The following is a 25,582-nucleotide window of genomic DNA, read 5'->3' as shown; positions in this document are numbered from 1 at the left end:
AAACACAACCCCAACATTTCCACTTTTTAGGGCATTTGACTCGTTCTGAACCCCACAGGGTCACCTTCGCTGCAGAAAGAGGTCAAACATCATCCTCACCACAGCAAAAGCAGTGAGGAGAGAGGGTTTGGATCTCCATCTCCTACCTGGGAGGGAAATCCAGGGGAATGGGGTTCTGATTTTGGGGCGCAGCTCATCCGGCAGAAGAGCCTGCTGGGCACCACGGACATTTTCCAGCTTTTTGGAACTGCAGTTAAACCACATTCGGCTTTTTTCACGGCTGGCTTTCACCAACAGGGGAAATCAAGCACGTCCTGCTGATTTTTCACACACAAAGATTTCAAAAATGTTACTAATTGTACCTAAAGTGTGAACTCGAGTCATTTATTTTGGTTTTGCCCAGGCTTAGGAACACAGGTTTTTTCTCTCTAAACAAAGCCTGATGAAATACAGATTATATATTTTTTTTCCCCAGTGGCTTTGGCACAGGGAATGTGCCAAAAAAACCTGAAAGCAAACTAGAGACCGGCAGTGGATTTAAGGCGAGCAGATCTGGTGTGAGGGGTGAACTAAACCACCTCCTTGGGGGGAAAAAAACCACATGCAGAACTACCGGGGCGAACAAATCGCGAAAAAAACCAAAAAAAAACCAAACCCCAAACGCTTTCAACTCCAGCAAAACTCACCCTGAAAGTTCCTCACTCTGCGGTGTCCCTATTCCTTCGGGAGTTCGGGGGAAGGGAAGCCCCCGGCGCGTGTTTTTTGGGATACAGAGTATAAATACAGGAGGAGTCATGCCACGGACTGGATGCAGAGACTGCACACTGTTATTGCATGCGCGACGCTGGGATGGGACATGCCGAGGAGCCGGCCTGGCTCCGATCCCAAGGGATGTTCCTCATTCCAGAGATCCCTGCGGATCCCTGGCTGATCCTGCTGGCCTCGGCAGTCCTGGAATGCCACGGGGATCCCAAAAATGCTGCAGGGATCCTCAGAACGTGACAGGGATCCCAAAACCGCAGCAGAGATCCCAAAAATGCATCAGGGATAACCAGAATGCTGCAGGGATCCCTGGAACATGGCAGGGATTCCTGGAACACCTCAGGGATCCCCAGAATGCGGCAGGGATCCCAAAAAGGCAGCAGGGATCCCCTGGAACACAGCAGGGATTCCCGGAATGCTGCAGAGATCTCTGGAATGCCATAAGGATTCCCAGAACACCACAGAGATCCCCAGAACGCACCAGAGATCTCCAGAACACCACAGGGATCCCCAGAATGCACCAGGGATCCCAAAACCACACCAGAGATCCCAAAAACACGGAAGGGATCCCAAAAACATGGCAGGGATCCCCGGAACACCACAGAGCTTCCTGGAACACAGCAGGGATCCCCAGAACGTTGCAGGGATCCCAAAAACGCGGCAGGGATCCTTCAGAACACCACAGGGATCCCAAAAACGTGGCAGGGATCCTTCAGAACACCACAGGGATCCCAAAAACGCGGCAGGGATCCTTCAGAACACCACAGGGATCCCCCAAAACGCCGCAGGGACTCCCAAAACCCCGCCGGGATCCCCCAGCCGGCGGGTTATGTGAAGCGGTCGGAATTCATTTTGCGCAGTTTGGGCGGCAGGTTCCCCTCCATCCTGCCGCCCCCCGAGAGCTTCTGCAGCTTGGGGGGCAGCTCGGCCACCGACTGGCTCATGGGATCCGACATCATCTTGGTGGTCTTGGCGCCCAGCTTCTCCTCGGAGTTGCCGGGCACCGAGCTGATGCGCTGCAGTTTCATGGGCAGGTCGCCCATGCTGTACGCCTTCTCCGAGGTGGTGGAGCTCATCCTGAGCAGTTTTTTTGGGAAGTCGTCCCTGCCGGTGATTTTCTGCAGTTTTGAGGGCAGCTTGGTGCCAACCTCGTCGAGGCCATCCAGGCACTCCACGGAGTTGTTCCTCTCCTTGCTGTTGCTGACGGCGGGCGGGATGAGGGGGGAGGACATGAGGAGCATCTCCTCCTGCTCCTTCACGCTGTAGGGCGGCGTGGGCACCTCGAAGGTGGCGTGGAACTGGGAATAATCCACCTTGAAGAAGCCTTCCTCCAAGGAGATCACCGGGAAGAAGCGATGGCCCCAGAGCACCTCGTCCTCCGTGTAGGATGTCCTGGCTTGGCACGTCATCCCTGCGGGGAGAGAGGGAAAACTTCCACCAGTGCTGGGAAAATGGGGATGGACAGAAATCCCACACCAATTCCATAAAATGGATTTTATGGGCTCAAAAAAATTTTAACAAGGCAAGGAGAGAGGAAAACCTTTCACCAATTCCAGGAAAATGGGGATGGACAGAAATCTCACAACAATTCCATAAAATGGATTTTATGGCTTCAAATGTATTAAAAAAAGGTAAGGAGAGAGGGAAAACTTCCACCAATTCCAGGAAAATGGGGATGGACAGAAATCCCACAACAATTCCATAAAATGGATTTTAAGGGCTAAAATGTATTTTTAAAAAGGCATTGGCCTGCCTTTCAATGGAGGAAATGCACCAGGGGATAGTGCATCATTTAGTTGGATATTAGGGAAAATTCCTCCGTGGAAAGGGTTGCCCAAGGCAGGGTGGAGTTCCCATCCCTGGTGGGATTCCAAAGCCCTGTGGGTGTGGCATTTGGAGACATGGGTTAGAGGTGGCCTGGTTGATGGTTGGACTGAATGACCTTAAAGGTCTTTTCCACCCCTAAGGATTCCGGGATTTTAGGATCCTAAATTGTCATTCCCAGGGGGAAAGGAGCCAACACCAGCTGCAGGGGGGAAACTGAGGAATTGCCACCTCCATTTACAGCCACTCGTGATGGCGCTGCTGCCACAGGGACATTCAGGGAATGTCCCCTGAGAGCCCTGGGACTGAACCAGCAGGAACTGGAATGTCAAACAGGACTTGTCAGATCCTAAAGCATTCCTGAGTTATTCCATATTTCCATCCTGTCCATGAATGCACACAAAACCCATCAGCACATTCCAGCCCAGCAGTGAGTCCTACAAAACACATGATTCCTCCTCAAGGCCTCGCCAGCAATCTGCTCCCAGATCATTCTGCCAGCCTGGGATCCGGCTCCACACAATTAACAGGGAATAAAAACCATGACTAAGAGGCACAACGCTGCCCTTCCTCTTCCTCCCACCGTGGAGAAAAATCTCCTCAAGCAACAGGCTTGGCCACCCTGGTGCCCCTTGGGAGTCAGAGGGAGATGATGCTCACGGAATGCTTGAGGCTTCCAGAGGAAATCCTGCTTTTAAAAATTATTATTATTATTATTATTACTATTATTTTTAACCTCTCTCTGCAGCAATCTGCAAACAGAATTGCGCTGCCGTTTGCTCCTGGCGCAGCCGAGTGGAGATGTGACATTTGGATTTCGGGCAGCTCCATCCACCTCTGCAAACACAGCCCCTGCCTGGCTCAGCAGGTGCCTGGGAGCCAGGAAAAGAGGAAAGGGAAACTTGGGAAGGCATGGGAAAACAACAGCAGGGCTGCAGCGAGGGGGAGTGAGCTGGAATGTGACACACGGCCAGGAAAATTCCAGTTCATCCCACTTGGTGCTCCTGCTGATGGGATCAGTGCTGGTTTTGCTGCTGATCACAAGATAAAACTCTCAGTTTTCCACTTTATCTCTTGGGAGCAAAACATGAATCCAGTTTTTTTTGCATCAGATCTCATTCCCATTGCCAGGGAGGCCAGCAGAGCACACCCAGAGCCATCCCACAGCCTCATCCAGGACATATTTTAGACATATTTTATACATATTTTACACTTCCCAGTGAATTTGCACCCAGGCCCCAGGTGCTCCTGTTTATTAAGTGGAGTGGAAGCAATCCCGTTCCTAAAGGGTTTAGGAAAAACCTGGAATTGAAGAAGAATGGTCATTGGAGTGAGTTCTGCTTCCAGCTGTGCCCTTCCCTCTGCACCCCTCCTCTGCCAGCCTTTCCCAGAGCCAGCCCAGGATTCCTTTCCATGAATTCTGCTCAGATAAATCCAGCCCTGATGCCCTCAGGTCAGGGATGTCCCTCTTGGCTCCCAGCTTTCTGTTCCTGCTGTTGGCATGGAAGGAATTCTCATTTTTTGAGGTTTTTCCCCTCTGCCCCATTCCCAGGTCTGCTCCCATCTTCCCAAGTTCTCCTCATGATTAACACTCATTTGCAGGATAAATTCCCAGCTCCAGCTTGGAAGCAACCAGGCTGTCTGCAGTGGAATTGTTTATTATGGAATTCAGCAGTTTGCCAAAGGAAAAGGCTTCAGGGTGTTTGTTCCCTGCTCCCAACGCCTCCCTCAGGCCCTGGAGCTGGGAACAACCAAATCCCACCTGAACAGGCACAGCAACCACAGATTCCAGCAGAAATAGCCCAAAATATCCCATCAAACCCCTCCAAAAGCAGGGAATGCCTTTCTGCACGTGGGGAGCACAGAGGAGCTGTGGCTGCCCCATCCCTGAAAATGCCCAAGGCTGCTTGGATGGGCTTGGAGCAGCCTGGGATGGTGGGAAGTGTCTGTCCATGGGATAATCCTTAATTTCCCATCCAATCCAAGCCATTCCATGACTCTGTGCCTCGCTGTCAGCCCAGCTCAGAGCTGCATCCCCAGATTAACAAGGGGCAGATGGAGGGCAAAACAAAAATCCATAAATAAACACTTTGACTGATTCCACCCTCTGATAATCCTCCAATCGCTTCCCAAGGCCCAGATGGAGCTGGCTGGTTCCTAGAGCTCACCAACTGCCTGGAGAGGAATCCCAGCCCTGCCTGGATTTATCCCATTTGACTCCCAGAGCTGGCTGCTGCCTGGGAAATCACAGATCATCCATGAGCTCTGAACAGCTCCCTGCCCTGGGACAGACCTCAGAAGTGATTTTGGCACCCAAAGGCTCCCTGGCTCTTTTCCCTCTCCAAAGCACTGCCAGAAATTCCACCTTCAGCTTTTGGCATGCAGCTTGGACACTGGGTGTCCTTCCCAATGTGGGAAAGTTCATCCCAATCAGTGGGGAAAGAGGGAATTAATTGGGAATTATGTACTCAGCAGCACATGGTCCCAATGGCCACAAAAAGGGCATCTTGGTGCCCTAGGACTGGGAGGAAGAGGAATGTCCAACAGGAATTCCTGGCTAAAATGCACAGATTTACTTCTTTTAAGTCAGATTTTTAATTTTTTTCTTGGGAAGAGCAAACGCCTTGCAGGTTAAGACTCCCAGAGCTGAGTCAAGGGGCTCCTGCCTGTGCATTCTGTGGGGCTGATCTGCCCTAAACCTGCAGCTGAGCTGTAACACCTCCAAAATACCCATTAAAAATCAATCCCACAGCCAGGATCAATGAATTCCTAACAATTGAGCCAATTTGGAATTGCAATTACAGCCCATGAAGGGAAGAGCAAAGCCTGATTAGGACATGAAACAAAAACATCAACACTCACGCAGGACTCAGGGAGGATTTGCTGCTGCAGGGAAACAAGGATGATTCCCACAGCAAACTCTGCTCTTCCAGGACTGCAGAGGAAATCATGGAATCTGGGAATGGTTTGGGTCAGCAGAGAAATTAATGATCATCCCACAGCAGGGACACCTCCCACCATGCCAGGCTGCTCCAAGCCCTGCCCTTGGACACCTCAGGGATCCAGGGCAGGCCCAGCTTCACCCCAAACACAGGGACAGAAGGTTTATCCCACTGAGCTGAGGAAGAGCAGGATATCCCAATGTTCCTGTGGCTAGCACAGCTCTTTCCCATGAGAATTTTCTCCTGTGTTTTATAAACAAAGATAAAGTTTGGATGTTATTAAAAACAGTGTCTCGAGATTTGGACAGTTCAGGCCTGGCCAGTCAGGCCTAGGGGGAGGTTTCTGACTGACCAATCTGGGTGACCTCTGAAAAATCTATATAAGCTGAAATCAAAATAATAAAGTCCTCTTTTCTTGCCACACTGAGAACCCAGGTCCTTTCTCTGCTAGCAGCTCAACAGCGACATGTTCCCATCAGGAATGGGGTCAGCAATCTGCCCTCAGCCAGGACATGGGGACACAACCCCCAAAACAGAGGGAAGGAAGCTCTCCAGCCCTTCCTCTCCACCTCCAGCACTGCTGTTTCTCCCTGGAGGCTGAGCTGCCAGGCTGGAAATGCACAGCCCGCCGGGAGAGCTGCTGGGCGTGGGGCTGCAGATCCACCCTCCAGCTCCTCGGCAAGAAGGGCTATTTTTAGCTTTAACATTTCCCCAGCGCCGTTCCGACGCTGCTCCTTGATTAAAGTGATGATGGCTGGAAGTGCTCCGGAATGTTCCGCAATCCAGGGCCAGGGGGAGCTGGGAATGTTCACCTGGAGAGGGACTGGGGACAGGGGATGGAGGGACAGGACACAGGGAATGGCTTCCCACTGCCAGAGGGCAGGGATGGATGGGAGATTGGGGATTGGGAATTCCTGGCTGGGAGGTGGGGAGGCATTTTTTCCATAAAAACCCATTTTGGGTAAAGAGAAAAAAAATAAAATGCAGCATTTCCTGAAATGGAAAACACAAAATGTGTCCTAAAGGGAACAACCATAAAAAACCCCTTTATGAATCCATGAAAATACCACAAAATCCCAGGATTATTTGGGGTGGAAGGGACATTAAAGATCACCTAATTCCACTCCACAGGCAGGGAAACCTCCCACTATCCCAGGCTGCTCCAAGCCCCATCCAACCTGGCCTTGGACATTCCCAGGGATCCAGGGAATTGATTTCCCTGCATCCTGATCCAGGGAATTGATTCCTGCAGCCACTGATCCCCAGTAATTTCTCTCACTGGGAATTGCCCCAGCACACAGAGCTCAGGGGTTGAACACAGAAAGTCTGGATGCAAAAAGAACCAAAGGACTGGATGATCCCTGAGATCCTTTCCAACCCAAACCATCCCGTGGCTCCAGGATCATTCCTGTCAGTCAGACATCACTTTTATCCCAAATCCTCGATTTCTCCTCCCCTGAGGAGCAATTCCAGCCTCCTGCCCTGCTCCTCACGCTGGTTATCTCTGCTCCATAAATACCTCCTGCTCCATTCCTGCTGTCCTCCCGGAGCACTGCTGACATTTAAACACATCCATGACACCAAAGGTATTTTCCCTATCAGCCAGACCTCTTCCAGGGCACTTCTCCATCCCTCACACCCCCAGATCTCCCTGGCACCCTCAGCACCTCACCCTGCAGCTTGCCAGCACCACAGCTCTGTGCCATCAGCCCCAAGGGCTCCAAAATTCCATGGAAGCAGCACAGGAAAGCACATCCTGCTCCCCTGCCCAGGGATGCACCAGGCTGCTGGCAGGTGAGGAACCTCCCTTTGTTATATCAAAAAAACCAGAAAAAAATGAAAGTCTGGCAGCCTCCAGGCCTGGAGCAGGGTTTTCCATCCTTTGGGAAAAGCAGAGCAGTTATCCACACCATCCAGCACATATTCCATGCAACAACTCATCCTGGCTGAGAACCTGCCCTGCTATTTTTATCCTCTGCTGATTTTTCAATCCCAACCCCAGGCTCTGCTCCGTTCCTTCTCCCAGTTCCTTTTCCCCACGGCTGGAATGTGTCAGGGCTGATCCCAGCCCTCCAGCTCCTTTCCTTGGAGCAGGTTTGTCTCCCAGAGCCATCTGCCACATCCCCAGGCTGGCACCATTCCCTCCTGCCAGGCTGGGATTGACTCAGCAGCACCACGAGGGCAGATTGCATTCCTCACTCCATGCATCCCCTGCTAGGATGCAGCAGGAAGGGGATGGAGGGAGGCAGGATGGGAATGGGAGAGTTCCTTCATCCCACTGAATTCCTTCTCCATGGATGGGGACACAAATAAAATGGGGTTTGGATGTAAACCTCTGGATTTGTCCATCCATGCCCAGGAAAAAAGCAGTGGATGATCTCCAGAGCTCCCAGCAGGTATTCCCAAATTTTTCCCGACAGCACAGTGCTATGAAAACATTCCTCAAGCTCACCATAGCATCCCAGAACCATGGAATGGGTTGGGTTGGAAGAGAAATTGAGGATCATCCCATCCCGTCCCATCCCATCCCATCCCATCCCATCCCATCCCCTCCCATACCATCCCACCCCTGCCATGGCAGGGACACCTCCCACTGTCCCAGGTTGCTCCAACCTGCCCTTGGACATTCCAGGGATCCAGGGGAAGCCACAGCTTCCCTGGGAATCTGCACCAGGAAAACTTCCTTCATGGAAAGTGTGTCAGGCACTGGAACTGCCCAGGGGGTGGTGGAGTTCCCATTCCTGAGGGATCCCAAAGCCCTGGGGATGTGGGGCAGTGCTGGCCTGGGAAATTCTGGGAATGCCTGGATTCCGTGGTCCCAGAGGGATTTTCCAACCTACAAACCAAGCTGGTTCTGCTTTTCGTGGCCTTTGGGCTCTGAAGTGCAGCTGGAAATGATTCCTTTGTAGCCCAGTGCTGGGCATGGCGGGGAAGAGCCACAGGGAGAAAGGAATGTTCTGATAAATCCCAGGAGGTTGGGGAGCTCAGAGGGTGCCTCAGAGCAGCACCTGGGAGAAGTCTGGAAAACAGGGAAAAACCAGACTTTTCCAGGAATTCCTGCCCTTCCCAGGAGAGCCTCTGAACCCTGAGGCACAGCAGAGCCCAACCCTTCCCTCTCCAGCATCTCCCAGCTCCTCCCAACTCCCACCCGCCCATCTGGGCTGAGCACCGAAATCGAGTTCTCATCCAGCCTGGAAACACCCCGAGGCACCCAGAGCTCCTGCCCGGCATGGAAATCCCACCTCCCTCGGAAGGAAAGGGATCCCTGCTGGGGTGGATGGAAGGCATGCAGGCAGAGCATTCCTGAGCTCCGGGATTTGGGAATATTCCCTAGGAGTTCCTGCTCTGTGCCAGCATCCCTGCCTGCAGCCACCCCAGGGGAAAGGGTGGAAATGGAACAGAAACTCAGCAGCCACCTTGGGGGATGAAAATCATCCCAATCAACAGCAGGATGATCCAGAGGGGAATGATCCACCTCCGACTGCCTGGGAAAGTGGTGGATTCCCATCCCAGCCTGGACAGGGCTTGGAGCAGCCTGGGACAGTGGGAGGTGTCCCTGCCCGTGGATGGGGTGGAATGGGATGGGATTTAAGGTCCCTTCCCACCCAAAGCAGCCTGGGATCCTCTGAAGGTGTGGAAACACCTCTGCATCCCACTGGGATTTTTCCTGGAAGCACAGCAGTGCCTCACATTTGGGGTGGGGAAAGGCAAAGAGCATCAGCCAGAATTCCCAATTCCAAATCCTGAGCTCCTCCTGAAACCTTCAGAAAAAAAAAAAAAAAGGCTTCATTTTCCCTAAAACAGCAAAACCGCTGCAGCCTCGGAGGGTTGGGAGGCAGCCTGGGGAGAGCGGAATCAGCAGGATCGGGATGGCAGCAAAGGGCTGCAGATAAAATTAGCAACCGCCGCAGGCAGGAGGGGATTTGTGCTGCTCCGGCTGGGATGTGGCAGATTCATCCTGCCGGGAATAACGAGGCTGCTGGATGACATCACATCTGCAGGGAAATGGGGCTAATTAACCTCCCTGACCACCATCCCTCCCTCCATCCCTCCCTCCCTTCATCCCTCCTGCCGCGGGAGATGATTTCCCTCCGTGGCACCCTCGGGATGCTCTGGAGCTCAGGCAGGGAGGGAGAAACATCCAATCATCCCGAGCCTGATCTGCCTGAGCAGCAGGAAGCGCCAGTGGGATTTGGGGATGCTGATCCAGGGAGTTCTGGGATGTCTGTGTTCCTCCGGGAGGGGCTGAGGGATGCTGCAGATGGAGGAGCAGCTTGGAGCTGTGGAGCACCTGGTGGTGCACCTGAGGGATCAGGGAAATGTGGCACCAGGGGGGAAATCCAGAGTGGAATTGCTGAGGGTATGGAGATGCTGCCTGGGAAGGTTTTCCAGGTGGAATGGCATGGAATTTCATATCCTTCTCCCCCTAAACCACTCCAGGGGTCTGTAATTCTATGGTATTGCTGTATATTTGTATATATTTCTATATATCTCTATATATTTTTATATATTTCTATACATTTGTATATATTTCTATCTATTTCTCTATCTATGGCCCAGCAAGGATTCCCAGGGATCCATTTCCAGCCCCAAATCCAGGCTGACAGTGGTTCCCACCGTGCTGATCCTCTCTCTCCCGGGAAGTTGCCCTGCAGGGAATGTTTGTCAGCTGATGCTGCTGGCACAGTCTATGTTTAGCTCAGGAGTTGGGTGTGAACTGGGAATTGGTGACAGGAGCTGGGAGATGCTGGGATGGGCTGGGCAGTGGGATTTGCCGAGGCAGAGGGATGGATGCAGGTGAGGAGCTGGAAAAGCTGCTTTGGCACAACCCCAGCAGCTGGCTGGGCGTGGAGGAGCAGAGAAATCCCTCAGAACAGGGAATTTGGGATTGGCAGGGCTTGGCAAGTCCCTTTTGCAGGCATTAGGATCCCGTGGCAGCTCCTGTCCCACAGCAGGAGGTCACTGTCCCCATGTCCCTGTTTGGGGTCAGCCCTGCATCCAGCCCTGGGAGCAGTGAGGGAACAGTCAGTGAGGGTTTCATTCCAGGTCCTGTGGCAGTGGGAAGCCATTCCCTGTCCTGTCCCTCCAGCCCTTGTCCCCAGTCCCTCCCAGCTCTCCTGGAGCTCCTTCAGGCCCTGGCAGTGTCCAAGGCCAGGCTGGATGTGGCTTGGAGCACTCTGGGATCACAGGAGGTGTCAGGGGTGGCCTGGGATGAGCTCTAAGGTCTCTTCCAGCCCAACCACCCCTGGAATTCTGGGATTTATATTCCCAAAACTCTCTGGATCAGAGCCACTGCTGCTCATTTTCCCATCTTTTCCCAATCCCCATCTCATTCCCGGTTTGGGATGAACAGGGAGGAAACTCCGAAGCAGGAAGTGATGTTCACCCCTCACCATCATCCCAGCCCTTCCACACCCCAGGGAATTCCAGCAACATCCCCAGAGCTCCCAAATTCCAGCTGTTCCAAAGCACACCTGGCCCAGCCCCACCTCTGTGCTCCCAAACCGCTGGAATGGTGAATCCCAACCCCTGAAAATCCCTAATTGCTGTGTTTGTGTTTGGGGTTCTGGGGCTGATCTGCTCGGCGCTAATGAGCCATTAATCCCAATTAAAGCCTCTCTCCAGCACAGCTCTAATTGCAGGCGCTTCTGCTGATGAATTAATTATTGCCAGGTGAGCTCAGCCTCCCGAGCCTCAGCACCCAGGGAAGAACATTCCCCAAATATTGCTCCTGGAGACACATTCCCGTGGGAATATGGACACAGCAACAGGAATCCCAGCATGGGTTGGGTTGGAAGGATTTAAATCCTATCCTAATCTATCCCATCCTAATCTATCCCATCCCATGGGCAGGGAAATTTCCACTATCCCAGGTTATTCCAGCCTTGGACACTGCCAGGGATCCAGGGGCAGCCACAGCTTCTCTGGGAACTCCAGCCCAGCCAGCAATTCCCAATTCCCAATATCCCAATTACAGTGAAACGCTGGGATGCTTTCCTGGACATCATGAACAGGCCAAATCTCCAGACATATTTTTCAGGCAGCTTTTAAATTCTTAACCTCCTCCAGGGATAGCCTGGGCTAGGGAAGGTGTCCCTGGCCATGGGATGGGATGGGATTGAAGGTTCCTTCCCACCCAAACCATTCCAGGATCCTGGCATTCCACCATCCTTCTCACCCTTGCACTCTGACATTATCATTTTAACTTTAAACATATTCCAATCCGTGGTTCCTCCAATCCCAAAAATATTCCAGAAGCCCCAGCCAGCCCCACACCCACATCCAGCCCACATCAAATCCTGGAGACTTCCTGGAAAAGCCCAGCCTGGGACCAGCCAGGAGAGCAGGGAGATGGAGAGAGCTCTCCCTGAGGGACACAGAGCCAGCCATGTCCTTAATCACAATCAGCCCTGCCTGTCCCCCGTGATTGATCCGCAGTGTCCCCAAGGATCCGGATGCAGCCATGGATCAATAGCCCAACGAGCAGAGAGGAGAGCTCAGCAGCACAATCTCTGCTCCCAGAGGCTGCCTGCCTTCGGCTCCTGGATCCCTGCAGGTCTGTTAGCCTCCCTCAGCCCTTTCCCAAGGGATCAGGAGGTGATTCCCGATGGGATTGGGGTGCCTGGGAGACCTCCCAGCATCCCAAAGGCATCCCTGCCAGGAGCCACAGCACATGGAATGGTTGGGCTGGGAAGGGAGCTTGAAGCTCATCCCAATCCATCCCATTCCACAGGGACACCTTCACTGTCCCAGGTTAGAAAATCCCAGAAATCCCAGGATGGGTTGGAAGGATTTTAAATCCCATCCCAATCCATCCCATTCCATAGGGACACCTTCCCTGTCCCAGGTTATTCCAGCCTGGCCTTGGACACTGCCAGGGATCCAGGGGCAGCCACAGCTTCTCTGGGAATTCCAGCCCAGCCAGGAATTCCCAATTCCCAATCTCCCATCCATCCCTGCCCTCTGGCAGTGGGAAGCCATTCCCTGTGTCCTGTCCCTTTCCACAGGGCAGTGTGGCTGCTCAGAGAAAGCCATGACATTGGAATCATGGAATTCCAGAGTGCTTTAGGCTGGAAAAGCCTCTCAGCCCATGGAACCCAACCACTCCCAGCACTGCCCCATGTCCCCAAGTGCCACATCCACAGGGCTTTGGGATCCCCCTGGAGATGGAGACTCCCCATGACAACCTTTTCCACGAGGAAATATTCCCAAATATCCAACCCAAACCTCCCCTGGTGCAACTTCACACCATTCCCAAGCCTTGATCCCCGAGGAGAGCAAATATTGTGACTATTCTGGGAGGGAGCTGGGATATTTGGAATATTTGGAATATCATTTCCCACCTCCCACCTGTGGTGCAGAGCTGTAAACAAGGACTGAAGAGCACAAAGGTATCCAGGAGGGAGGAGCAGGTATCCATGGAAAACCAGCTGGGCACTGCTGGCAGCCTGGAAACAGCACATCTGCCCGAGGCAGGGAATGCTGGGGATTGTGGGAACAATCAATCAATCAATCAATAACACGGATCAGGGATCCAAAACCTCTGCCAGCAGCATCCAGCAGCCACCCAGGGCAAATATCCAGGGAAAGCTGCACTGCCAGGGGAGCCAGGCTGGGAAACAAGGAGTGGGAAGGAGTTGCTGCAGGGAAGAAATGGTTTGGATTTCAGGAGAATCAAGGATTCGAGGAGCTAGGGAAGGAGGGACGAGAGGGAATGGCTTTAAACAGAAGGGTTGAGGGCAGGGTTAGATGGGACTTTGGGAAAGAATTCCTGGCTGGGAGGGTGGGGAGGGGCTGGGCTGGAATTCCCAGGGAAGGTGTGCTGCCCCTGGATCCCTGGAAGTGTCCCTGGACAGGGCTTGGAGCAGCCTGGGACAGTGGAAGCTGTCCCTGCCATGGGATGGGATTGGATTTAAGGTCCTTCCATCCCAAACCATTCCCAAACTCCATGAATCAGCACCACTGGAGCCCTGCAGGGTTTGATTTGCCCATGGATTTCTCAGGAGGAGCAGTCTGGGTCTGTGTTTAGCCCTCAGCATCCCCACATCCCAGCACTCCACGGAAAATTCCAGCTCTCTGCCTTCCCCTTCCCCACCCCACATTCCCAAACCTCCACATGGAGCTGGACATTCCCTTTTCCTTGCTCCACCCCTCCTTTCCCAGTGCAGATCCCCAGGGATCAGATGTTAGCATTCCCAGTCTCTCCAGCTGATCTCACATGGAATGATCACTCCTGCTCAGCCCTCCAGCGAGAATTCCCAGGAAAAATGGGACTCCAGGTGGATCCAAGGGCTGGAGAGCACTGATCAGCACAGAGGCTGCTGGAGCAGAAGGAATTCTGGTGGATGAAGTGCAAACAGGGAATTTTGGCAGAGTTCTGCCGAATCACCATTCCTGGGTTATCCATGGGGAAAGGGAGGGGAAAATCACTGTTGGGTTTCTCTCCTGGGTGTCCAGAGAAACCTCAGGGAGAGAAAGGAGGGAGCAGGGGAATGGTGGGGAATTGGGAATTGCTGCCTCAGGCGGGAGCAGGGAGAGTTAGCCGAGATAAAAGTGATGTAAGGGATGAATCCCAGAATTCCAGACTTCAATCCCATTATCCCATCCCATTATCCCATCCCATTATCCCATTATCCCATCCCATCCATGCCTCCCCAGCCTGCCTTTAGACAATCCCAGGGATCCAGGGGCAGCACAGCTTCTCTGGGATATTTTTCCCAAAACTCTTCCCTCCCAGCTGTGCCTCCTCAGCACTTCCCCTCGTTTTCCCAACACATTCCATCTTTTCCTCCACTTTAAAAATCCCTTTTTCCCCCTTTTTTCCCCCAGCAGCTCCAGGGGGACAGAGGGAAGTTGGGATTGAAGATTCCAAACCCAGCAAATCCTGGCTCTGCCAAGGCCAAACGTGTTTGCCCACGTGACCAAAAAATATTGGATTTTCCACTGACAGATTTTCCACTGACAGAAGAAAAAAAAAAAATTGGCTGAACTGTTCAGTCCTGAGAGTTTGAAATGATTCTTTCATCCTGCTCAGGTTGTGCTTCAAAACAGTGAAAATAAATGCAATTTCAAAGCCACTTTCTATATGGGAATTGTTTTTTTCCTGTCACCCTCCCACCCAACACACAAAAAATCCCAAAATCTATGTGCAAAGAGAAAAAAAAAAGTCAATATATGAACCTTTAAAGGTCTCTTCCAGCCCCAACCATTCCGGAATTCTGAGATTTTATGCTCCACCTTGAAAGCTGCTAAATTTATGTTGAGGTTTCTCATCCACCCTGGGAATAAACATCCCAAAAAATCCCATTTTGGAGAGGAATGATCACAATCCTGCACATTTCCAGATCTGCCCCAGCTCTTCATTCCCATGGATCTGAGGGAAAGCTCCCTGCCCTTCCACAATTCCAATTTTCCCATGTTTTTCAAAGCCAAACCCGTGGCAAAGGCCTTTGCTGCCATCCCTACTCCTTTAATGAAACAGCCTGGCAGCCTCTTGGAGCTCTTTAATCAGCGAATCGCGGGAAGAGCTTCCCAAAATACATTTAATGAGTTTGGAAAATGCTGCACAAACCATTCCTGCAGGGCTCTGCTTGCTTCAGAACCCTATCCATCCTTCATTTTCCAGGAATTTCAGCAGCTTATCGAGGCATTGCAGGATGGATTGCAGAGGTTTACATAATCCCAACACAGCCAGAGGCAAATCCCAGCAGGAAAATCCAGGATGAAAGTCAAATTGTCCCCAGGAAGCTTTGCTGACAATGGAGCTTCCAGTTCTCCATCCCAGCCATGGGAAATGAGGACAAGAGGATTGGGAAATAAATGTTTTTTTCCATGAATTTCTAAAAATTCCGTGTTTTCCTAATAATGGAGGGGTGGAAGAGATCTCCAAAATAACCTGGGATGATCAGTGTTGAACCTCAGGAATCATCACCAGCTCTGGGTGCTGGAAAGGCTCCAAAAAATGGGAACAATCTCTGGGAAAAAGCTCCAAAAAATGGGGAAAATCACTGGGAAAAAGCTCCAAAAAATGGGAAAAAATCGCTGGGAAAAAGCTCCAAAAAATAGGAACAATCACTGGGAAAAGCTTCAAAAAATGGGGAAAATCACTGGGAAAAGCTCTAAAAAACGGGAATAATCCAGGGCCAGAGTGGAAAATCCTCCAGGGGTTGGGATCACCCCACAGAATTCCCAGGCAGGAATCTGAGGCCATGGAATCATGGAATGGTTTGGGTTGAAGGGATTCAGGAGGAATCCTGGATCCTGGCAGGAGCAGAGCCTGGAGGAGGTGAATCCTCTCTAAATTATTCCCCAAAGAGAAAACAAACTGGGATTTTTTAGATTTTTTGAACTTTTGAACAGGTCCTGTCAAAGCTGGGGCTGAGATTCCCAGGCTTCACCCCAATTCCAGTGTCACAATCCCAAAACCACACTCCACCTCCCCAAAACCATGGGATAAATCCCATTTTTTCCATTTTAATTAAATGGAATTAATCCCATTTTTCCCTTGGCAGAGATACCCCAGGGTGTGATCCCTGGGAAACAAATCCCATTGTTCTCAGCACTTTATAATCAACTTTATAATAACCTTTATAATCAACTTTATAATTTCTGCCCATCTCTGCACAATTCCCACAGGAAATCCTCAGCTTTTCCAAAACTGCAGGATTTGAGGGGAAATGCAGCATTTCGGGGGGAAAACTCCAGGATTGAGAGGAGAATCCTGAATTCCTGCAGGATTTAAACCCCCTGAGGTGTCAGGAATTCCCTAAAAACTCAGCATTTGCTCACCCTGGAAGATTTTCCCACCTCCCCAGCCTCTCCTGTTTTATCCGAATTTGGCACATTTTGCTCTGTTTTGCCCAATTTTCAGCTCAGCTCCCAAAATTAGGTCACAACATTCGGAACTTTATCCCAATTAGGTGCTAAAGACCCAGAAATTCCCTTTTTTTCCCTCATTCCTGTGTCATTTCCAGGTCTGAAATGTTTCCCAAAACAAAGCCGAACAAACCTGGGGCTGGAAATTCCAAGAGTTCTTCACAAATTTAGGTTTTTCTTCCCTCCTTTTGCTTGGAATGAATTTTTGAAGGAATTAAAATAAGAAACCTGCAAGGTCTGGTCTGCAGGTCAGGCCTGCAAGTTTTCCACGAGCTTTTCCAGGGAATTTTTAGGGAAATATCAGGGAATTTTTATGGAAATATCAAGGAGATTTTGGGGAAATGTCAGGGAGATTTTAGGGGAATATCATGAGTTTTTAGGGATATTATCAGGGAGTTCTTAGGGATGTTATCAGGGAATTTTTAGGGAGATATCAAGGAGTATTTTGGGAAATATCAGGGAAGTTTTGGGGATATATCAGGGAGGTTTTAGGGAAATATTAGGGAGGTTTGGGGAAAATGTCAAGGAGGTAGGGAAGTATCAGGGAAATTGTAGGGGAATATCATGGGGTTTTTAGGGAAATGTCAGGGAGATTTTTGGGAAGTATCAGGGAGATTTTAAGGAAATATCAGAGAGTTTTTAGGGAAATGTCAGGGAGTTTTTAGGAAAGTATCAAGGAGTTTTTTGGGAAATACCAGGGGGCGTTTAGGGAAATATCAGGGAGGTTTTAGGGGAATATCAGGGAGATTTTAAGGAAATATCAGGGAGTTTTTAAGGAAATATCAGGAAGGTTTTAGGGAAGCATCAGGGAGTCTTTATGAAAATAACAGGGAGTTTTTAGAGCAATGTCAGGGGTTTTTTAGGGAAATGTCAGGGAATTTTTAGGGAAGAGCACAGAGGATTCACCTCCCTGAAGCTCTTGGCTGTGCTCTGCTGCCCTGGCAAAGCAGGATGGGAACAGTGGGACACCAAAACCTGCCCCAAACCCAGATCCAAGATATCCTCAACATCCAAAATATCCTCAACATCCAAAATATCCTCAACATCCAAGATATTGTGAACATCCAAGATATCCTCAACATCCAAGATATCCTCAACATCCAAGATCCATCCCACCAAAACCAACCACAAACCCCACTGGACAAACCCCCAACCTCCCCACAGCCCAGGGATCCCCCAGAGCTGCCAGGCTCACCCGTGGTCTCCACGATGCCCTCGAGGATGACGACGATCTCGAACTGCTCGGTCTGCATGCTGCGCTGGGACAGGTCGTAGAAGGGACTCTTGGCGTCGATGACGTGGCAGATGGTCAGTGGGGACACCAGGAACAGCTGGTCAGCGCCGGTGCTGAAGCCAACGTCCAGCTCCAGCTGGTCCAGCGGCAGGAATTCCCCCTCGGGAGTCTGCCGGGACTGCGGGGACAGAGAGGTGTTGGGGGAAAGGAAAGAGGAAAGCCTTATAAATATGATTACCTGGTGAAAGGTGCTGAGAATATGGAAAATATAAGGGAAATTGAGATGAAGACAAGCTTTGAGATACCAAACCCCAGTTACTGAACATGGCTAGCACAGGTCTTTCCCATGAGAACTTTCTCCTGTGTTTTATAAACAAAGATAAAAGTTTGGATGTTATTAAAAACAGTTTCTCGAGATGTGGACAGTTCAGGCCTGGCCAATCTGCCTAGGGGGAGGTTTCAAACTGACCAATCTGGGTGACCTCTGAAAGTCTATAGAAGTTGGAATTAATTAATAAAATATCATCTTTATGCCACACTGAGAACCTGGACTGCTTCTCTCTGCTAGCGGCTCGACAGCGACAACTGAACAACTAGAAAACAATGGTATGGCTGACTGGAGGTGATCCCCTCTGGATGGAACAATCCCCTCTGGATGGAACAATCCCCTCTGCCTGCAGACAGCTCCATGGGTCAGAGCAGACCCTGCCTGCTTGGGTCCAAAAAGCAGTTTTTAGGGTTTAAAATATAACCCTGTATGGTAATGTGATGCTTCTCATAGGTTGTATGTAAATGTTGTAGGATTTGTAGCTTGTTCTAGATTGGTTAATGAGAATTAGAATATTTAAAATATAACCTCATATGGTAATGGGATGATTTTTATAGGTTGTGTGCAAATGTTGTAGGATTTGAAGATTGTTCTAGATTGGTTAATGAAAATTGGAATATTCAACACAGAAGATGACTTATTGTATTGTAAATGGCAACCAGGATCTTCTTTTTCTCTCACTCTCTCTCTCTCTTCTCTGCCCTGCTCTGGGCTGTCTGGCAGCCCCTGGCAGCTCTCCTACACCCACCCCTGGGGTTTATTTATTTATTTCACAACAAACCCCATGCTCCAAGACCTGACCTCAGAGATCTCTCATCTCTGTCCTGACCATCCAAAACCCACAAACAGACCCTCCAACCCTACAGAGAGGGGATCAGGATGGGGATTGGGGTTGGATGGTCGTCCCTGGAATGTCAGCTTGGAGCAGCCTGGGCTGGTGGGAGGTGAACTGGGATGAGATGGGAATGAAGGTCTTTCCCAACCCAAACCACCCTGGGATTCTGTTGTTGCTGGAACCCAAGTGTGGAGTGGCAGGATGTGTCTGTGAGCTCAGAGGTGAGGGAATGGAGCACAAAGGGAAAGCTGGAAACTGCAGCAGAGCAGGAGGGAAAGCTGGGAACTGACTGCTCGTCAGGAGTTAAGGACAATGGGGCAAGGGAAGGGAAAGGGGATGAGCTTCTGAGGAGGGGAAATCATGGAATCCTGGAATGTTTGGGTTGGAAAAGCTCTCCAAGGTTGAGTCCAACCATTCCCAGCAAATGTCCCCAAGTGCCACATCCATGGCTTGGAAATCCCTCCAGGAATGTGATTCCAGCCCTGTGCCAGCTGACAGCCCTTTCCATGGAAACATTCCCAGATATCCAACCTGATCCATGGAAACCTTCCTGATATCCAACTGATCCATGGAGAAACATTCCCTGATATCCAACCTTTCCAGGGAAACCTTCCTGATATCCAACTGATCCATGGAGAAACCTTCCTGATATCCAACCTGATCCAGGGAAACCAAACTGCAAGCTTTTCCCAGGGAATTCAGATGGAATTCCAGGGCTAAAATTCCACAGAACCCGAATTGAATTTCCCACCTCCCCAAGTCCTGGGAAGAATCCAACCCCAGGCAATTCCATTGGGAATATTTGGCAAAGGAACAACCCTGAGTGACTCGTTTGCTCCAAGAGATGAGTTGGGAGAAACTCAGGAATTCTGAGGCACATCCAAGCTCTTTCCAGTCCTGGAAATCCATCCCAAAATTCCCATTATTGCCAAAGAGGCTTTGCACTCATTCCCAACCTTAAGGCTTTGGGGTTTCCTGAGCTCTGCAGGAAAAATTAAGGAATACTCACCCCAGTGGATTGGGATTTCCAATTCTGCAGGAAAAAAACCTTTTCCATAAACAAACCCCTTTTCCAAAGGAAATCCAGATCGCCCTGGATATGAACCTCACCTGGCACAGGTGAAGAATTTCTGAATTCCTGCTCCAATCCTCTTTTTCTCCTTTTTATTTCTTTCTGTTTCCCCCTTTTTTTCTCCCTTTCCCTTCCTTATTCTTCTTTGTTTTCTCTTTTCCCCTCTTTCAAAAAAAAAATTATTTCCTTTTTATTTTTCTTTATTTCTTCCTTTTATTTTTCCTTTTCCCTATTTTCTTTTAGTTTGCCTTTTATTCTCTCCCCCTTGTTGCCCTTTTATTTTCCCTTCTTTGCTTTTATCTTTTGCTTTCTTTCATTTTTCCTTTTATTTTTTCCCTTTTCCTCTCTTCTTCCCTTTTTCCTCTTTCCCCCCTTTCATTTTCCCTTTATCCTTTTATTTTCCTTTTTCCTTTCCTTTTTCCTTTTATTTTCCTTCCCCCACTTTTTCATTTTACTTTTCCCTTTTATTTTCCTGCTTTTTCCCCTTTTATTTTCCCTTCCCCCACATTTGTTCTGTTTTTTCCCTTTTTTTCCTTCTACTTACCCTTTTTTCCCCATTTTTTCCCTTCCCTTTTTTTCTCAAGAGGCCTGACCAGGCTTTCCCTTCAGGCACTAACCTTTCCCTTCCCATATTTCAAATCCAGGGAATTCTTCTGGAGCTACACTAAGTTGGAAGCTCCAACTTTTAAATTTCCCCCGTACCACTTTCAGAGCCAAAAAAAAAAAAAAAGAAGAAAAAGCAATTTTCAAATGCTGAACTGGAAATGATCAATTTTTGGTCTTTAAGACCTTGAAATATATTAAATTATTTAAATATATTTATATAGAATATAAAGCTATACTTACACATTAATTATTAAATGTTTTAAATAATTGTATAAGTAAGATATCATTAAATACAAATACATTATAATTGCATCTTACATAAGTATGATCTTACGTTGCAATGCCATTTTTATATAACTGTGCATATAAATAACTATCCATAAATAAGATTTACAACGTTTATCAATGACACCCTGAAATTTTAAAGCTATTAGAGGGTCATTTTGGGAGTTCTTTTAGGAATTCTTTCCCTCTTTGAGGAGAATTCTTCCCGTCTTTTAAATCCCTTGGGGTTTAAGGAACCCCAACTCTGGGACATTCCTGATCCTGAAATCCTACAGGAAACAGATTTGGGGAAAACAGGACAACTTCAGGAGTCTCCCTTTGGGGTTGGTGCTTCTCCTGCTCTGAGCTCCGCAGGGAAAATAAAGGAATATTCAGCCCAGTGGGTTGGGATTTCTGCAGGAAAAGAACTTCTCCAGAACCAAAATCCTTTTCCAATTCCCATTCCCGTCCTTCCATCCCTCCATCCCCATTCCTGTCCTTCCATCCCCATCCCCATCCCCATCCACATTCCCAATTCCCATCCTCCCATCCCGATCCCTAAATCCCAATTCCCTCTCTCCCCTCCGGAGCCGTGCCTTTGCCGAGGCTCAGACAAACACCGACTGTTCCCAGCCCTCCAGGGCAGGATTTTCCAGCTCTAACCACTCGGCTTTCCTGGGAGTTCAGATAAATAAAGTTCTGCCTGCCTGGGCTCAGGGTTGCCCAAAAACCTCGGATTATGCCCGAAGCTTTCTCCTTCCCGAGCTACAAAGGATTTGCTTGTCAGGGAAATGGAGCATTTTATAGGAATCTATAAATATCCATCCCAATCCTGCGCTGAAGGCAGGAATTATCTCCGAGGAGGTTGGCAATCCGGTGTCTCAGGGCTGAGCTGCCGGAGATGCTCTGCGCGACAAAAACACGACAGGGCTGATGGGACAGCAGCAGGACCCAAAAATGATCTGGTGTCATCCCTAGTGGAGCAGGGGGCTGCAAACCCCAGGGACATGGGGACAGCCGCGGGCAGAGCGAGGGGCGGCAGAGCTGGGGGGCTGGCAGCTCCAGGGACACGCAGGAGGGTGGCATGTCCCCAAGGCAGCGGCGCTGGGGCCACGGCTCTGCCACAGGATTGGGGGATTGCTTGGGTTGGAAAGGTCGCCGAGACCAGCGAGTCCAACCATTGCCAGCACTGCCGAGGTCCCCATGTCCTCATGTCCCCAGGGGCCACATCCACACGGGGTGGGGACTCCAGCACTGCCCCATGTCCCCAAGGGCCACATCCACACGGGATGGGGACTCCACCACTGCCCCATGTCCCCAAGGGCCACATCCTCATGGGATGGGGACTCCACCACTGCCCCATGTCCCCAGATGCCACATCCATGCAGAATGGGAACTCCCGAGTGCCACACCCACACGGGATGGGGACTCCAGCACTGCCCCACATCCCAGAGTGCCACATCCACAGGAGATGGGAACTCCACTACTGCCCCACGTCCCCAAATGCCACATCCACGTGGGATGGGGACTCCCAAGTGCCACATCCACATGAGACAGGGACTCCAGCACTGCCCCACGTCCCACACCCACGCGCGACAGTGACTCCACCAGCACCCCGGCCAGCTCCCCACGAGCTCACGGCTCTCCCGCTCACCTTGAGCAGCTTGCAGCGGATCTGCGCCGACACCATGTGGCTGTTGCGCAGGTTGCCCACGCGGAACATGAGCGTGAGCTTGCCGTCGCGCATGGAGATGGCGGCGTGCTCGCTGAACATCAGCGTCTCGGCCCTCTTCTTGGGCTGCGACATCTTGATGAACATGCAGCCGATCAGGAAGGCGTCCACGATGGAGCCCAGGATGGACTGGAAGAGGAAGAGGATGATGCCCTCGGGGCACTTGTCGGTGATGTAGCGGTAGCCGTAGCCGATGGTGGCCTCGGTCTCGATGAAGAAGAGGAAGGCGGAGGGGAAGTTGTACACGTTGGCCACGCACGGGGTGTAGCTGTCGTCGTGCGCCTTGTTGAGGTCCCCGCGCATGTAGGCGATCACCCACCACATGGAGGCCATGAAGAGCCACGCCACCGTGTAGGTGAGGATGAAGATGAAGAGGTTCCATCGCCACTTGAGGTCCACCAGCGTGGTGAAGAGGTCGGACAGGTAGCGGCTGGTCTCGCCGCCCAGGTTGCCGTGCTGCACGTTGCAGCGCCCGTTCTTGTCCACGAAGCGCTGCCGCTTCCCGCGCGGGGCGCTGCGCGGGGGCGGGAGGCCTCCGCCGCTGGCCGAGGTGCTCACCACCTGGTAGTCATCGCCCAGCTTGCGCCGCAGCGCCGACATGCTCCGCGCAGCCCCGCGCAGCCCGCCGGAGCTCCGCGCAGCCCCGCGCAGCCGGCACTGCCCGGCGCAGCCGGCTCAGCTCCGCGCAGCTCCGCGGGGAAGCGCAGCCGGCTCAGCCCGCACAGGAACGCGCAGCCGGCTCAGGGATGCGCAGCTCCGCGGGGAAGCACAGCGGCTCAGCCCCGCTCAGCCCCGCTCAGCCGGCACAGGACCGCGCAGCCCCGCGCAGCTCCGCACAGTCCCCCCGCCCCGCCGCGCCGCGGCCGCGGAGCCTCCGCCCGGCGCCGCCGCCGCCACCGCCACCCACGCGGAGCCGCCGGCAGCGGCCCCGGGCAGGGCGGCACCGCCCCGCGCAACGCCCCGCGCAGCGACCCTCCCTCCGCACCTCCCCGCGCAAGGACCCTCCCTCCGCACCGCCTCTCGGCCCGCCCCCCGCGCAACGCGCCCGATCCGCCCCTGGATCCGCCCCGCGCACAGCCCGCCCTCTGCATCCTCTGCGCTCCTCATCTTCATCCTGCCCTCAGCATCCTCCCGCCAGCATCCTCTCCTCATCTTCCTCCTCCCCATCATCCTCCCCTCAGCAGCCTCTCCCGGGGCTCCAGCCCTCCTCCTCCTCCTCCTCCTCCTCTTCCTCCACCCTCGGAGGAGCTCCAACTCCCGCAGAACCGCCAGGAGGGGCTGAGGGGAGCTCGGGCTATTCTATTCTATTCTATTCTATTCTATTCTATTCTATTCTATTCTATTCTATTCTATTTTCTATTCTATTCTATTCTATTCTATCCCCATCTCCATCCCCATCCCCATCCATCCCCATCCCCATCCTATCCTATTTTATCCCATTTTTATCTTCATTGCGTTTCTAAGTTTTTAAAATACCTGGATCTCCCCGGCAGCCGGGCAGCACTGCCAGGACACAGAGGGGACACAGCCCCCCAAAGAGCAGCAGGGGCACAGCTCAGTCCCACATGGAGATTGGTGGGAAGCAGGAAATCAGGCCAAAAATTGGGATAAATGCACAGGGAATCATGGAACAGTTTGGGTGGGAAGGGAGCTGGTGACGCTCTGAAAGGTCAGGCTGTAGCCAAGGCTTTTAATCCTCACCCACTCTTTCTCCTTCTGCTCCGGAGAAAATTCGGATTGCCAGCTTTCAGCCGTGCGACAAAGCCCAGCCACACCTCACTTGCCAACCATTATCCCTTCTGCTCCTTCTGAACTGCTTTCCAAGGATTTTTCCTGCTATGGCATTTCTGTTCCAGGTTCTTATTTGTTAGAAAATGAATTTGGTTTCTCACTTTTCCCCACCTTTTCTTCCTGCCGCACGATGCCTGTTCATTTTCCCACCCACTAGAAAGGAATCCCGGGTGGAATTCATCTCAAATCCCCAAATCCCGGCTAAGCAGTGCCAGGCTGCCAGAACCCTCCTGGCTCAGAGATCCATCAGCCTTTCCAGCTTCCCCTCTCCTGCTTCTCCCATTTCTCCTTCCTCCATCCCTCCCATCCTCCCATCCATCCCCCCTCCAGCCTCTCCCGCCTCTTTCCCTCCCTCCCTGGGCTGGAATTGGGCAAAGATTCCATGTGATCCATCGCAGTGTTAGTCACCACGATCCAAGGGGAGCCATTCCCGGTAATTGCTGCAATTCAAATCCACATCCTCGCTGTGTTTGGGGCGATGAGCAAATTCCCAGAGTCTGTTCTGCCATCCGGGGTGGGATGAGGAGATGTTGGGAGTGGAAAAGGAATGATGGATGTGGATCAGTGTCACACCAAGGGTGCTGGAAGCACTGGAAGAGCTCTTTCCCCCCTGGATTGATGGAAATCCCAGCTGATCCCACTGTGCCATAGCCACGGGAAAAAGTGGGAACAGCCTGGAATTCATGGTGCTTTTCCTGGAATTCCCTCTGATGTCCCTGAGGCTTCCCAGTCACCCCAGCAGGGACAGCAGGAGCCCAGAGCACTTCTCCACGAGCCGATGGATTTTTCCCTTGGCAATCCCTTGTGCTGTTGATTCCAAAAGTCCTCCCAGGGGGATGGGATGAGGGGACAGTGTCCTGCAGGGAGGAAAGGCTGATCTGATGCAAAGGCACTCGGGAAAGCCAGGTGGGAATTTCCAGCTCAGAACTAAATGGAGATGCTGAATGGATGTGGAAGAGAAAATTCCACAGGAGGGATGGATGGAAGGATGGATGGATGGATGGATGGATGGATGGATAAGGCTGGGAGCTGCTGGCATCAGCAGAGCAGGGACAGCCTTTGCTGTGCCCAGTGGAGGGAATCCTCCCACCATCCCAGGATGCTCCCAGCCCTGTCCACCCTGCCCTTGGCCATCCCAGGGATCCAGGGGCAGCCACAGCTTCTCTGGGAATTCCAGCCCAGCCAGGAATTCCCAATTCCCAATCTCCCATCCATCCCTGCCCTCTGGCAGTGGGAAGCCATTCCCTGTGTCCTGTCCCTCCAGCCCTTGTCCCCAGTCCCTCTGCAGCTCTCCTGGAGCTCCTTCAGGCCCTGGCA

General features: G+C 51.6%; 1 protein-coding gene across 1 annotated transcript; it reads right to left on the bottom strand.

The window, feature by feature from the left end:
* Window positions 1–363: 363 nt before the first annotated feature.
* KCNJ3 (potassium inwardly rectifying channel subfamily J member 3) lies at window positions 364–23,186 on the bottom strand. The gene is made up of 3 exons (XM_085067211.1): window positions 22,397–23,186; window positions 17,599–17,815; window positions 364–2,173 (listed from the first exon to the last, which is right to left on the bottom strand). Exons 1-3 carry the CDS (start codon window positions 23,072–23,074, stop codon window positions 1,590–1,592), a joined length of 1,479 nt encoding a protein of 492 aa, XP_084923337.1. The 5' UTR covers window positions 23,075–23,186; the 3' UTR covers window positions 364–1,589.
* Between the last annotated feature and the right edge of the window lie 2,396 nt (window positions 23,187–25,582).

This window comes from Lichenostomus cassidix, chromosome 7, assembly GCF_008360975.1.
Source record: "Lichenostomus cassidix isolate B80296 chromosome 7, HeHo_3.0, whole genome shotgun sequence".
In the NCBI taxonomy this organism is placed as follows: domain Eukaryota; kingdom Metazoa; phylum Chordata; class Aves; order Passeriformes; family Meliphagidae; genus Lichenostomus; species Lichenostomus cassidix.
This window is presented reverse-complemented; position numbering and strand designations above follow the sequence as displayed.

Excerpts from the sequence above, each read along its gene's own strand:
- KCNJ3 (XM_085067211.1), bottom strand. The coding sequence starts at position 23,074 with ATGTCGGCGCTGCGGCGCAAGCTGGGCGATGACTACCAGGTGGTGAGC. Across the intron at positions 17,816-22,396 it reads TCCGCTGCAAGCTGCTCAAG|TCCCGGCAGACTCCCGAGGG; the intron begins GTGAGCGGGAGA and ends CTGTCCCCGCAG. Across the intron at positions 2,174-17,598 it reads GGGCATCGTGGAGACCACGG|GGATGACGTGCCAAGCCAGG; the intron begins GTGAGCCTGGCA and ends CTCTCCCCGCAG.